Here is a 16,181-nt window from a genome sequence, read left to right on the forward strand (position 1 = left end):
AGTCCTGACTTTGGAGAGAAGAGAAAAAAAGAAAATTCTCTAACCTCTACTCTTTATTTACTCACATTCGAGACCAGAATTTATACTACCTGTATGACCCAAGAAAACTTCAACTGAAAATCTAGTTGAAAGTATTTCCTGTTGGTAATGCCCCTAGATCCCTGTCAAAAGCAAACACAAATACCACAAATATTCCTAGAAGAATGCCCTTCACACTCAGCCTCAAAAAAATTCCACAGAAAAAAATTCCAAGCAACATGAACATACAATAAAAGATCATCAATGAAGAAGTAAGTCACCGTAAAGAAGGTTAAGAGTTCAGAAAAACAACAAACTGAAGAATCAGGCCATAAAAACTCCAGATAGGAGAATTATTGTACAAAAAATATAAAATTGATGTGTTTAATATGTTTAAGAAATTTGGGGAATTTAAAGTATAATTTAAAAACAATAGTGCATTGGAATTGACAGGCAGATTTTTTAAAGTACCAAATGGAACTTATAACAATAAAAGAGATAATAGTTAAAATTAGAAATTAAACAAGTTAAAACATTAAATACAGTTAAATAAGAGATAAATTATATACAATTAAATACAGAGAGAATTATTGAACTGGAATACACGTGCAAAGAAATTATTTGGAACACAGCACAGAGAACCTAAACCCAAAATAAGTAGAAGGAAAGAAATAATAAAAATAAGAGCAGAAATAAACAAAATAAAGACTTAAAAATGCAAGAGATCAATGCAACAAAGAGCTGATTTTTAGAAAAGATAAACAAAATCAACAAACCTTTAGCTGGAATAACAAAAAAGAGAGAAGACTTAAATAAATAAAATCAAATAAAAAAGGAGACACTGCAACTGATACCACAGTAATGTAAAGAATTATAAGAGACTATTATGAACAACTATCCACTAAATTATAAAACTTGGAAGAAATGAATAAATGCATGAACATATGCAACTTAGCAAGACTGAATCATGAAGAAATCCACCTGAGCAGACCAATAACAAGTAATGAGATTGAAGCAGTAATGAAAAGCCTCCTATCAAAGAAAAGCCTAGGACCTGATGGTTTCACTCCTAAATTCCACCAAATACTTAAATAAGAACTAACATCAATTCTGCTCAAACTATTCCAAAAAAAAAATGAAAGAAGAGGGAAGTCTGTTAAACACATTTTTTACAGGCCAGTATTATCCTGATACCAAAACCAGAGGCGTAACAAAAATAAAACTACAGGCCTATATTCTAGGATAAACATAGCTCTAAAACTCCTCAACAAAATATTACCAAACCAAATTCAATAATATATTAAAAAGATCCTGCAATATGGTCAAGTGAGACTCATCCCAGGGATGCAAGGATGCTTCAAAACAGGCAAATAAGTAAATGTGATATATCACATTTATAGAATCAAGGACAAAAACAACTTGATCATTTCAATAGATGCTTAAAAATAATTCAATGGAATTCAACATCCCTCATGATAAAAACTCAACAAATTGAGTACAGAAGGAACATATTTCAACACAATAAAGGTCATATATGAAAAACGCACAGTTAACATCATACTGAACAGCAAAAAGTTGAAGTTTTCCTCTAAGATCCGGAACAAGACAAAGATGCCCACTTTCTCCAACTCTATTCACCACGGTACTGAAAGTTGTAGCTAGAGCAATTAGGCAAGAGAAATAAATAAAGGGCATCCAGATTGGAAAGAAGGAAGTCAAGTTGTTCCCATCTGCAGATAACATGATCATAAATTTAGAAAACCCTAAGGACCCCATCAAGAAACTGTTAGAACTAATAAATGAATTTAGTAAAGCTGCAGGAAACAAAATCAACATACAAAATTTAGTAGTGTTTCTATACACCAATAATGAACTAGCTGGGAAAAAAATCAAGAAGTAATCCCATATACACCAGCTACAAAAATTTATAAGATACATAAGGGTAAATTTCATCAATAAGGTTAAAGATCTCTGCAATCAAAATTACAAACATTGATGAAAGAAATTGAGGAAGGCACAAATAAATGGAAAGATACCTGTGTTCACAGATTGGAAGAATTAATATTGTTAAAATATCCATATTACTCAAAGTGATCTACAGATTCAATGCACAATCAAAATATCAAGGCATTCTTCACAGAAATAGAAAAACATCTTAAAATTCATATGGAAATACAAAAGATCCCAAATAGCCAATGTAACCTTGAGGAAAAAGAACAAAGAACTGAAAGCATCCTACTACCTGACTTCAAAGTATACTACTGTAGTAACTAAAACAGCATGGCACTAGTCAAAAAACACATATAGACCCATGGAACAGGATAGCAAACCCAGAAATAAATCCATGCATTTACAGCCAACTGATTTTTGACTAAGGCACCAAGAACACACACTGGGAAAAAGGACAGTCTGGTCAATAAATGGTGCTGGAAAAATGAAATCCACAGGCAGAAGAACAAAACTAGAGCTCTTATCTCTCACCATATACAAAAATCAACTCTAAAAGGATTAATTAATTAAATGTAAGAACTGAAACCATGAAACCACTGAAAGAAAACATAGGGGAAATACTTCATGAAATTTAACTGGGGAGGATTTTTTTTATAAGACCTCGAAAGCACAGGCAACAAAAGCAAAAATAGACAAATGGGATTACATCAATCTAAAAAGCTTCTGCATAGCAAAGGAACCAATCAATAGAGTCAATAGACAACATACAGAATAGGAGAAAGTAATTGCAAACTATGTGTCTAACAAGGTGTTAAAATCTAGACTATGTAAGGAACTCAAACAACTCAATAGCAGAAAACCCCAAATAGTTTGATTTAAAAGTCAGCAAGAACAAAGCAGGAGGCATCACACTACCGGACTTCAAACTCTACTACAAGGCTACGGTAATCAAAACAGCATGGTATTGGTACCAAAACAGAGATATAGACCAATGGAACAGAACAGAGGCGTCAGAGGCGACACAACATATCTACAACCACCCGATCTTTGACAAACCTGATAAAAACAAGCAATGGGGAAAGGATTCCCTGTTCAATAAGTGGTGTTGGGAAAACTGGCTAACCATATGCAGAAAGCAGAAACTCGACCCCTTCCTGACACCTTACACTAAAATTAACTCCAGATGGATTAAAGACTTAAACATAAGGCCTAACACCATAAAAACACTAGAAGGAAACCTAGGCAAAACCATTCAGGACATAGGCGTAGGCAAGGACTTTATGACCAAAACACCAAAAGCATTGGCAACAAAAGCCAAAATAGACAAATGGGACCTGATCAAACTCCACAGCTTCTGCACGGCAAAAGAAACAGTCAATAGAGTGAATCGGCAACCAACACAATGGGAAAAAATTTTTGCAGCCTACCCATCTGACAAAAGGCTGATATCCAGAATTTACAACGAGCTAAAAAAGATTTACAAGAAAAAAACAAACAAGCCCATTCAAAAATGGGCGAAGGATATGAACAGATACTTTACAAAAGAAGACATACAAGAGGCCAACAAGCATATGAAAAAATGCTCATCATCACTGGTCATTAGAGAAATGCAAATCAAAACTACATTGAGATACCATCTCACGCCAGTTAGAATGGCGATCATTAAAAAATCTGGAGAAAATAGATGCTGGAGAGGATGTGGAGAAATAGGAACACTTTTACACTGTTGGTGGGAGTGTAAATTAGTTCAACCACTGTGGAAAACAGTGTGGCGATTCCTCAAGGACCTAGAAATAGAAATTCCATTTGACCCAGCAATCCCATTACTGGGCATATATCCAAAGGATTATAAATCGTTCTACTATAAGGACACATGCACATGAATGTTCATTGCAGCACAGTTTACAATAGCAAAGACCTGGAACCAACCCAAATGCCCATCGATGATAGACTGGACAGGAAAAATGTGGCACATATACACCATGGAATATTATGCAGCCATTAAAAATGAGGAGTTCGCGTCCTTTGTAGGGACATGGATGAACCTGGAAACCATCATTCTCAGCAAACTGACACAAGAACACAAAACCAAACACCACATGTTCTCACTCATAGGAGGGTGTTGAACAAGGAGAACACATGGACACAGGGAGGGGAGCACTATACATGGGGGTCTGTTGCGGGGGCGTGGGGGGGACAGCGGGGGGGGAGTTGGGGAGGGATAGCATGGGGAGAAATGCCAGATATGGGTGAGGGGGAGGGAGGCAGCAAATCACAATGCCATGAATGCACCTATCCAACAACTTTGCATGTTTTTCACATGTACCCCAAAACCTAAAATGCAATAAAAAAAAAAAAAAGTCAGCAAAAGAGCTGAATTGATATTTTTCAAAAGAAGAAAAATGTCCAACAAACATATGAAAAAAATTTCAACATCACTAATCATCAGAGAAATGCAAATCAAAACCATGAGATACCACCTCACTGCAGTTAAAATGACTCTTTTCAGAAAGACAAACAATGACAAATGCTGGCAAGAGTCTGAAGAAAGAGGAATTCTTATACACAATTGGTGGGCATGTAAATCAGTACAGCCATTATTAGAAAGCAGTATACAGGTCCTCACAAATTAAAATTAGAACTACAATGTGATCTGGCAAAATCCCATTACTAAGTATATATCCAAAGGAAATGAAATCAGTATATCGAAGAAGTATCTGCACTCATACGTGTATTGCAGTGCTAGTCACAATAGCCCGGATATGGAATCAAGCAAAGTACCCATCTATGGATGAATGAATCAAGAAAATGTGGAGAGAGATCCAAGATGGCTGATGATTAGCAGCTCGGGCACGTACCTCCCAGTGAAAGCGCAAAGAACGAGAGGACGCCACACTTTCAGACGAATATTAGTTGCTCACGGACCAGGAGATTCCCAGTGGAGGAGCTCCACGGGTCGCCAGGGCGACTCTTGTGGCCGGCGTGGCAGTTTTGCTGGTGCCTTAGCACGCCAGTTCTTGGTGCAGAGTCCGGAGATACCCGGGCAGAAAAGCACCATCAATCTTAACACCGCTGTTTTGGCCAGCTCGGTGGATTGCTCAGATTTCGGCGCAGGGAATCAACAAGTTGGACGTCAGAGACCCAGTTAGAAAGTCGGTAATTATAAAGACGACAGACGGACAAATATATAATGAAGGGAAGAAACCAGCGTAAAAAGGTAGAGAATACTCAAAATCAGAATGCCTCTCCCTCTACAGGGGATTGCAATTCCTCATCAGTAACGGAACAAGGCTTAATAGATTACACGTGTGTTCCAATAACAGAAGCAGGTTTCAAAACGTGGGTGATAGGAAACTTCTGTGAATTAAAAGAACTTGTTCTAACCCAATGCAAAGAAACTAAGAACCTTGAAAAAAGGTTTGACGAAATGTTAACGAGAATGGACAATTTAGAGAAGAATATAAGTGAATTGATGGAGCTGAAAAACACAACACGAGAACTTCGCGAAGCATGCACAAGTTTAAACAGTCGAATTGATCAAGCAGAAGGAAGGATATCAGAAGTCGAGGACCAGCTCAGTGAAATGAAACGAGAAGACAAGAATGCAGAAAAAAGGATGAAAAGGAATGAGCAAAGTCTCCAGGAAATATGGGACTATGTGAAAAGACCTAATTTACGTTTGATAGGTGTACCTGAATGTGATGAAGAGAATGAATCCAAGTTGGAAAATACTCTTCAGGATATCATTCAGGAAAACTTTCCCAACCTGGCAAGGCAGGGTAATATTCAACTCCAGGTAATACAGAGAACACCACAAAGATATTCTTCAAGAAGACCAACCCCAAGGCACATAATCGCCAGATTTATTAGAGTTGAAATGAAGGAGAAAATACTAAGGGCAGTCAGAGAGAAAGGTCAGGTTACCCATAAAGGGAAACCTATCAGACTTACAGCAGATCTCTCAGCAGAAACCCTACAAGCCAGAAAAGAGTGGGGACCAATATTTAATATCCTTAAAGAAAAGAACTTTCAACCCAGAATTTCCTATCCAGCCAAACTAAGCTTTATGAGCGAAGGAAAAATTAAATCTTTTGCAAACAAACAAGTACTTAGAGAGTTCACCACCACCAGGCCTGCTTTACAAGAGCTTCTGAAAGAAGCGCTATACATATAAAGGAACAACCAATATCAGCCTTTCCAAAAATATATCAAAAAGCAAAGAACTTTAACACAATAAAAAATTTACATCAGCTAATGGGCAAAACAGCCAGCTAGCATCAAACGCCGGTATTAAACTTACATATATTTTAATTGGATAAAAAGCCAAAACCCATCGGTATGCTGCATCCGGGCCCATCTTACATGCAACAATACATAAAGACTCAGAGAGAAGGAGGAAGATTTACCAATCAAACAGAGAGTAAAAATAAACTAATAAACAAAAAGCAGGAGATGCAATTCTCGCCTCTGATAAAGTAGACTTTAAAGCAACAAAGATCAAAAGAGGCGAGGAATGACATTACATAATGGCAAAAGGATCAATGCAACAAGAAGAGCTAACGATTCTATAGATCAACGAGATAGAAAATTAACAAGGATATTCAGAACTTGAACTCAGACCCGGAACAAGTAAACTTAATAAACATTTATAGAACTCTCCACTTCAAATACACAAAACATACATTACCACCTCACACCTATTCCAAAGGTGACTATATAATTGGAAGTAAATCACTCCTCAGTAATCGCATAGCATTTCATAGGTTTAAATGAAATATTGGTTGGCTGTTTGTTTGTCATCTTCTTCCCTTATTCCTTCCTGACTACATCATTAAGTATAATTATCAGTATACAAGAGGTTTTCAATACCCATTACTAAATTGCATTCTAGCCTGGGCAAGAAAGCAATACTCCCATTCTCTCTCCCTCTTTCTTTTCCTTCTCCCTCCTCCCCATTCTCTCTCTCTCTTTCTCTTCCTTTTTCCTCCTTCCTATTCTAAAAAAAAAAAAAAACCCTCAAAGTCATCCATCAGAGCTGGAATCAAAAAAAAAATAAATAAATAAATAAATAAAATAAAATAAAAAAGAAAATGTGGTATATAGACACAATGGAATGCCAGTCAACCATAAAACAGAATGAAATTCTGTCATTTGTGACAACATGGGTGAACCTGGAGGGCATTTAAGTGAAATAAGCCAGGCACAGAAAGAAACACACATGATCTCACACCTATGTGAAAACTAAAAAAGTTTATCTCAAAATAGAGAGTAGAATAGTGTTTACTAGAAGCTGAGGAGGGAAGGCAGGAGGGGGGATGGAGAGAGGATGTTCGACAGGTACAAAGTTACAGTTAGGAAGAATGAGTTCTGGTATTCTATTACACAGTATGATGTATATAGTTAATGTATAGTATATTTCCAGCTAACTAGAAGAGAGGATTTTGAATATTATCACCCCAAAGAAATAATACATGTTTAAAGTGATGGATATGCCAGTTACCCTGATTTCAGCATTACACAATGTATACCATGCATTGAAACATCGCACCATACCCCATAAATATGAACAATTGTGTATCAATATACATAAAACAAAATTTTATTAAAATATTAACTTCCTTAGAAATTACATAAATAGAAGTTACAGCCACAATGATGCCCAGATCTTGGTTCCCAAGTACTATTACCCTCTCAACCAGGGCTCCTTAGAGAAATGACTGTTTTCAAGACTGGGCTAAGTGAAAATTCAAGATGATTCTGGAGTCTTGTTACATCAGAAAGTAAAGAAGTGAGAAATGAAAGGGAAAAAAAGACTTGTCAAAGGGACACAGTTTCTTCATCTGTAAAGGATGGGTAATAACAATAATCTTCCATATAGGATGTTTGGTGAAGATGAAAATGATATTAATACAATATTTAGCAAGCATTTAGTGAGTATTAGTTTCATTTTGTACATGTAAATGTTTGTAATATTTGAGATTTATTTTAAGAAATCAGGTAGGGGATGCAGCATTCTGTTTTATTAGAAATTATTTTTTGTAAAGCTCATTTTCATTATACAGGAACTGGTGGCTCGATATGTGTCCTTGATTCCCTTCTTGCCTGACACTGTCTCATTTGCTGGTATCTGTGACCTATGGAGCACATCTGATGTAAGTAGTTCTTCTTCACAGATTTACTAACTTGAGCTGACTTAATGAAATGTTAGCTAACTGGCTTGCATAAATTTAAATTGCAACATTCATTAGCCATAAAAACCTAATTGGCTATCTGTTTAGTAATATGAGCTAAATTCTGAAGTATTTTTTCTTCCAGGTTCAATTTTCCCAAAGTTCAGAAGTTAACAAAAAATTAATTACACAAAAAGTTTAAAAGTAACACTTCAGATGTCTCAATGCTGATTTACCCTCCCAGTATTACCGTAAAACTTCTTGGTTTTGTTCATGAAAAATACCAAAATTACATTCTATAATTAGAAATGATATATTCCTTAATTTACGGGCTTTGTAAGGCATGACATATCATTATTTATTCAGTATGTACTTCTTGGTCACTTACCACATACCAGATGCTATACTAAATTCTGGCTATAAGTGAAATAAACATAGTCTCTGCCCTCATATAATTTATATTGTACTCCTATGAGAATCTAATGCCACCACTGATCTGACAAGAGGCAAGTGGTAATACTTGTTTGCCTGCTGCTCACCTGCTGCTGTGCAGCCCAGTTCCTGACAGGCCACGGACTGGTACTAGTCCATGGCCTAGGAATTGAGGACCTTTGCTCTAGAGCTAGACTGGCTTTACTACTTCCTAAGTGTTACTTTATTAATCTGTACCTCCACTTCCTCGTCTATAAAATGAACAAATAGGAGTATACCTTCCTGAAAGGGTTGTTATAGAATTAAATGAGTTTAATGAAGTAATGTGCTTTAACGATTGTTTAGCATATAATGAACTATCATATATACATTAAAAATAAAAATGAAACTTTGAAATTTGTCTCCCCAACCCTACCACAATCATAGTGACTATTGATTCTAGAAATCCATATCATCAATGTCAGAGAAAACACCATGTCTACTAAAAGTGGTTTATTTTAAAAAATGAATTATCAACATACTATCAAAATTTGGGGAAAGATTATAGGTCTTACACTTCAAGGCATATGACATATTAGAATCCTGCCAAGCCAATCCAGAGTAAAGCATTCAGTTAATATGACATACTTTTTTTCTTTTGGTCAGCAATTTCTTGATCTCCTGGCAGGGGATGAAGAAGAACATGCAGTACTACTGTGTAATTACTTTCTGTCTCTGGGTAAGAAGGCCTGGCTGGTGATGGGCAATGCTATTCCTGAGGTAAGACCACATAGGCTGGCTTTAACAGAGGAGCATAGTTGTCTAATCCAGTTGTATGTTCCAGATCACAGACAGGACATATTTTCATAACGAACCTTTGGGTTCCTAGGAAAGTGACCCAGAGATGCCATAACAGCAGAGAGAACTACCAGTGATAAGACATGAAATGGTTTTCAGCGGTCCTTAGGGCCCTATGCAACATTTGAGATTATTTGTTGGCAAACCCAAACCCTTTACCATCCAAAGTCCCCACCTAGCTCTGTCCTTTTAGTATGGGCCTCTTTCCAGCTATGTTCCCAAGCATTCAGATTCCCCTAAAGTTGTGGGAATCTTCATGCTTTGCAATGAAGAGGATCCAAGGCAGTGTGCTAAGATTAATATCTCTCCTTTCATGCCTACTGCTTCTACAAGTGTCTGCTGCTGACCTGGCAGGTGAAGGGGAATAAGCCAGATAAGGAGGAATGAAAAGAATGTTAGCAGCTTTATTTTTATATTAATATTTTTATTTTTATTAGATTGGAGACTATCAGAATTTTTCCCTAGCCACTATAAATATCCCTAAATTTGGGATACAATAGATAAGTTTAGAAAATTCACATGTATTAGAGCAGTTTATCCACAGAGGGTTTTTGGTTTTTGTTCTTTCTTTTTTTTGTGACAGAGTTTCACTCTTGATGCCCAGGCTGGAGTGCAATGGTGCAATCTCAGCTCACTGCAACCTCTGCCTCCTGGGTTTAAGCAATTCTCCAGTCTCAGCCTCCCAAATAGCTGAAATTACAGGCATGCACCACCACGCCCAGCTAATTTTTTGTATTTTTAGTAGACACGGGGTTTCTCCTTGTTGGTCAGGCTGGTCCTGACCTCAGGTGATCCGCCCGCCTCAGCTTCCCAAAGTGCTGGGATTATAGGTGTGAGCCACCACACCCGGCCAAAGAGGGTTTTAAAAAGAGGCCACAAGGCTCTAGGAATCCTTGGAAATTTGAATTGCTGCAAGGCAGGTAATAAAGTAGTATCATATTCATGTTCAAATTAAGTCTCCATCATTATCTACCAGATAGCCTGGTCCCAGGAAAAGAACTCTGGGCTAGGAAGTCATGAGCCTGAAGTTCAAGGTTCTGTGCCTGCTTATCATTAGCTGTGTGACACTAAGTAGGTCACTGCACAACTCCGGGTTTTGTAGGGAACTGGGATAATTTCTGCCCTGCCTTCCCCAGAAAACTGTTGTGAGCATCAAGTAAAATTATACGGGGAAAATAAATGAATGAATTCTCATTGTAAAAATAGAATCTAACAATACATAAGTATTCTGTGTAAAAAGTAGAGTCCCTTTTCAAAAGACCCAGAATACCTTGACAAGGAACTTCTACTTCTCCAACTCCCAATTCTACTCCCCTCCCCAAGTACAGTCATTCTTAACTGTTTGGTACATATCCTTTCAAATCTACTAAGCATTTACACAGTTACAAAGGTTTGTCAAATGTAAGTTACTATATTAGAAACAGAAATATTTCTATTCAGACATAATCAGCCTTCTATAGACTTAAATGACAGTCTTACTGACTTAAGAAGAAAATGCCAGTGACTGCTTATTTTCACTAACAGTTCTTCAGCCAATCCTAAGATATGTTGGTTGGGTAAGATGATGACTATCCTTATTTGGTCATTGCACTAGTACCAGGTGCAAGAATTTTGCAAAACTAAGCATTCATCTTTACTTTTTAAACTCAGCATAACCTAGAACTTCAAAGTAGTTTTCACCATTAACCATGGAATTTCAGTAATTAGGGGTCCAAGCAAAATAATGAATTGTCTGTGCAACCTAGTATTGCTCTTCATTGCATAAATAGTTGAAAACTGGTTTTAATGGCCATTTTCTTTCAGGGTCCAACTGCCTATGTGCTAACTTGGGAGCAAGGTCATTATTTAATATGGAATCCCTGCAGTGGACATTTTTATGGACAATTTGATACATTCTGTCCCTTGAAAAATGTGGGCTGTTTAATAGGTCCTGATAATGTAAGTATTAACATTGCTTCTTATATGGTTAATTGATGGATGTTTCCTTTTTAAAATAATTGACCTATTGATTTAAATAATGTTTTATGTATCCAAAATATTTATATAAATGAATATACACACACACACACACACACACACACACACACACACACATACATACACCAATTAAAGAAACTCAGTGTCAAGCACAGTGGCAGACTGTGCTAAATAAAACTTTGGTTCAGTTAGTCACCTGATCTGCCTGAGAAGCAGAGTGACAAAACACAGTAACAAAGAAATACAGGATTTAGATTCAGAGGACCAGAGTTTGTGTCCTGGGTTTGTCCTTAGTTTTCTCATCCAAAATAGAGTTAACAATTTCTAACTCACAGTATTTTAAGCACTAACTGAGGTAAATTTGTCACCTGAGCAGACTGGGTTTCTCTGTCTCTTTCTCTTTTTTTTCAAGGGAGATTCCCAGGTATCACCTGACCTATAATATCCCCAGGTAATTCTGGTTGCAGCCAGTTTTAAGGGCTGTTTGATTTCATTGTAAAGGGTACTAAATAAAGTAGTGGTTAAAAATATAAGTTATGGAGCCAGGCGCGGTGGCTCATGCCTGTAGCACTTTGGGAGGCCAAGGTGGACCTCCTGATGTCAGGAATTCGAGACCAGCCTGGGTAACATGGAGAACCCCGTCACTAAAAAAAACTACAAAAACTAGCTGGGCATGGTGGTACTCTGTAATCCCAGCTACTTGGGAGGCTGAGGGAGGAGAATTGATTGAACCCAGGAGGCAGGGGTTGCAGTAAGCTGAGATGTTGCCACTGCATGCCATTCTGGGCAACAGAGCAAGACTCAGTCTCAAAAAAAAAAGAAAAGAAAAGAAAGAAAAAAGAAAAAGAGTTATGGGATCAGACTGCCTCAGTTTAAACTCCAATTTTATCATTTACTATAGCTGTGTGAGCTTGGGAAAGTCAATCTCTCACAGCTTCAGCTTCTTCATTGGTAAAATGGAGATAATAGTCAAGTCATTACTTTATAGAGTAGTTGTGAGGAGTGAATGAGATAATTAACGTTAAGCACTTAACAGAGTAACAACTCTTTATTTTTAATTATTATTTCTTATAGGGTAGTTGTGAGAAGTGAATGAGATAATTAACATTAAGCACCTAACAGAGTAACAATTCTTTATTTTTAATTATTTTGTTTTTTGAGAGAGAGTCTCAATCTGTTGCCTAGGCTGGAGTGCAGTGGTGCCATCTCGGCTCACTGCAACCACCACATCCCGCGTTCAAGTGATTCTCCTGCCTCAGCCTCCCGAATAGCTTGGACCACAGGCACGTGCCACCATGTTTGGGTAATTTTTATTTTTTTAGTAGAGATGGGATTTCACCATGTTGGCCAGGCACATCACGAATTCCTGGCCCCAAGTGATTCACCTGCCTTGGCCTCCCAAAGTGCTGGGATTACAGACGTGAGCCACAGCACTCGGCAAATTATTGAATGATTGTTTTCATAATCATCATTTACTTTAGCAGTCTCTGAACTTTGTGCTTCTGTCTATAAAAACTGTTTGTACATGCATCCCAACATGTATATTTTTATGAATTATATATATTTTTGTATCAATGTTATTTACATTATACCAAAAACACTTTAAACATAAAAAGAAATAATTAGAACATCTAATTTTTTCTTTCCATACTCCTGGGGTATGCACCCTTCTCTGAAGAGCATCAGTCCATTTTTTTAAGAGTTACTGCTAAAATTTAGAGCTAATATATTCCAAGCACCCAGCAAAACATCTATGCTTCATAAGTGTTCAGCAAATGGCAACTACAGCACTATTAATTACAAATGTAAAGAGCAATGTGGAACACTGTTCCTATGTTAATTATTATTTTTAATTAAAGTCATTATCATAATCAAAAGTGATCTGCTAAGCCTCATCTACATTTAGAGGATCATTTTAAGGTCATTAATAATCAAGTAGGGTTAATAGGCACTGGAAAAGCCTTCAAGTAATTCCATTATCTGTAAAAATTATTACCAGTATTCAAAACAATTACTGTCTGGTTGACTAATTCTCATAAAGCTAAAGTTTTGTGAGGAAGAAAGAACACTCTTTTCTCCTCTTCTCTGAGATGGGTAATAGAGGCTTATGATGGTGTGCAACCCCTATCGAAGCTCTTCTAAACCTGCTCTAAGCCTTGGCCACTCAGCAGAGGACCTCCTCCTGGCTTTGTTGGCCTGGCACTTTGAAACCTCAACTGCTCTCTACTCCACCACACAACTTCTTTGGATGTCAGTCTTTCTCCTCCTGTCATTCCTTTTCCAAGAAATAAGTCTCTTCCCTTTTCCCTTTGCTTGTTTCCATTCCCATTCCATGCTCCACTAATCCATCCAACTAGCTCCTCTATTTTTTCTCTCTCCTTCTCTATCTATTGATATGCTCAGGGGTACAACAATTCTGAAATACACTTTTCCCAACCTGGCTGCACCCAAAAGTACATTGCCTCTCTTTCCTTTCCTCCCCAAGTTCTTCAAATACTAGTTGTATCTCTTGCTTTCACTTTCTGAGCACAGTCAGACCTTAACCTACTATAATCTAGCTCTCCTTTCCTGACCATACTGCAGAAATTAAACTCTGAGAAGCACCATTGTCTTGCTAATGAATAAATAAATCCAACGGCTTCTTCTCATTTTCACTCCTCTCCTTTTCTGTTATTTGACACAAAACTAATGACTAATTTTCTTCATGAAAAAAACACTTTCTTCCTCCATAGTTTACTGATAAAGGAAACTTGGTCTTCATCACTACAGTTGTTTCTTATGTTGCTTTCACTGGCTCTTCTTCCAACCCCTTAAAAATGGAAGTTTCTAAAGACTCTATATTTAGATTTCTTCTAGGGCCACACCTATTATTATTAATTGTGACTTTATCTAGTTTATCCTGGTAGAGAAGTTATAATTCTGTAACCAGTCCCAGAAACTTTGTCTTGAATTTTCAACTGTTTACTAGACACCCAGGTGTTTTATCAAAATCCCAAACACAGCACATGCAAAACTCAAATCATTTCCCCCAAAACCAGATCCCCTTCCTGGCTTCCTATTTCTATGGATATCACTTACCCTGATTTAAACCCTAGAATTGTTCTTGAGTTTCCCTCTCCCTTACTTCATTCTACTTCAATCTTAAATTATAGATGTAAAATCATATAGATGCTATCTCGGCTATTTCCCAGGTCATGCCATTATTGTTTTGCCCTACATTTCTATAAATGACCAACTAAATAGTATCCCCAATTGAGTTCACTTTTTGATACAATGAAGCCTGATTAAGCTTCTTAATGTCCAGCTTTCATCATTTGCTGACTCAGAAAGTATTAGGGGGACTTCACTGCATACAGATTTAAGAGTAAACTTTCCATGCTGGATTTCAAAGCCCTATGTATGCAGTGCAATTTCCCACTACTTTTCTAAACATACCCTACTCTATACCAAATTATAGTTCTTAAAGATCTTGTCTTAAGCCAATTTTCTGATTTGGATTCCAAGTCAAGGCCTCCTACCTCATTGGCTTCTACTTCTCTATACTCTTTGTCACATTTTCTGTATTCTCCAAATTTGAAACATTTGAGATCCTCAAAATTCATCAAACCTCTTTTCTAGCTATACTTCCTCCCAGAGAACACCATATATATGCCAATGATTCCCAAGTTTATACCTCTAGCTCACCTAGCTCCCTAGAACTTCAGACTCAAATATCCAATCACCTACTCATCATCTTCATTTGGATGTCAGACAGACATCTCAAACTTCAGATGCCCAAACTTGAACTCCTGATTCCCCTTTGCAGTCTTTCCCATCTCAATAAATGTCACTTCCATCAGTCCAATTATTAAGGCCAGAATCCTTAGTCACCTTTGATTCCTCTCTCTCCTACATCCAAACTGTCACCAAATCCTACTGGCTCTACCTTCACAGTATACCCAGAGTCCAACCACATCTATCCACTTTTACTGCTACCATGTTCATTGAAGTCACTGTAGCTCTCATCTAGATTATTCAAAATAAGCATCCTAACTGAATGCTTCACCATTTGACCCTACCTTCTTTTATCTAGTCTCAAAACAGCAAAGAAAATTCCTGTTAAAATGAAAGGCAAATTATGTCACTCCTCTACCCAATAGATACTCCAGTGACTTCCTATCTCACTTAAGAGTCAAAGCCTAAATCTTCAAAATGGCTCACAGGGCCTCCATGATCTGATACCCACCCTACCCACCTCTCTCCCACTTCCTTTGATAATGTCATCTCTTACTTGCTGTCTTCAGCTTGCTCATTCTTTCAAACTACTTCATATTCCTTGCTATTCCTCAAACATACCAAAGCACACTTTACACTTGCTATTTCCTATGCATAAATGACCACTGCCCCTTACTGGATATCATCATAGATTTCTCCATCACTTCTTGCATTTCTGATGAAAAATCATTTTTCCAGTTAGAACTTCCTTGCCTGCCTTAAAATGTTCCATTTTTGTTTTCTCCATAGCCCTTGCACAATTAACTATTGCCACAATAAAGACAGTAAAAACTCACCCCCAAATTAAATGGCTTCAAACATTTTTTCTCAGGGATCTGTGAGTCAGCTGGGGAGGTTCTGCTAATCGAAGTTGAGCATCTCTGCTGCAAGTTGTGGCTGCAAGACAAGCTCTGCTTCTCATAATAGATCTGTGAGTGAACTGGGACAGCTCAGCTTCATGTGTGTTTATTCTGGGATGCTGGGCAATGACAATGGCAGAGGCACAAAAGGACAAGCAGAAACACAGAAAGCCTCTTAAGCATA

At 37.3% G+C, this 16,181-nt stretch overlaps 1 protein-coding gene and 1 long non-coding RNA gene across 2 annotated transcripts in view; one reads left to right on the forward strand and one right to left on the reverse strand.

Moving 5' to 3' along the window:
- Positions 1 to 16,181, forward strand: part of CC2D2A (coiled-coil and C2 domain containing 2A) — a 140,311-nt gene that overhangs the window by 116,311 nt on the left and 7,819 nt on the right. The window contains exons 31-33 of the mRNA XM_012472423.3: positions 8,031 to 8,120; positions 9,216 to 9,329; positions 11,211 to 11,345. Coding sequence (XP_012327846.2) covers positions 8,031 to 8,120; positions 9,216 to 9,329; positions 11,211 to 11,345 — 339 coding nt within the window. The remainder of the gene's footprint in view (positions 1 to 8,030; positions 8,121 to 9,215; positions 9,330 to 11,210; positions 11,346 to 16,181) is intronic.
- Positions 1 to 16,181, reverse strand: part of LOC135270412 (uncharacterized) — a 45,706-nt gene that overhangs the window by 25,582 nt on the left and 3,943 nt on the right. The window lies entirely within an intron of this gene.

The sequence above is a fragment of the Aotus nancymaae genome, unplaced genomic scaffold, assembly GCF_030222135.1.
Source record: "Aotus nancymaae isolate 86718 unplaced genomic scaffold, 86718_ANA_hifiasm-v0.15.2.pri h1tg000006l, whole genome shotgun sequence".
NCBI classification, from domain to species: Eukaryota; Metazoa; Chordata; class Mammalia; order Primates; family Aotidae; genus Aotus; species Aotus nancymaae.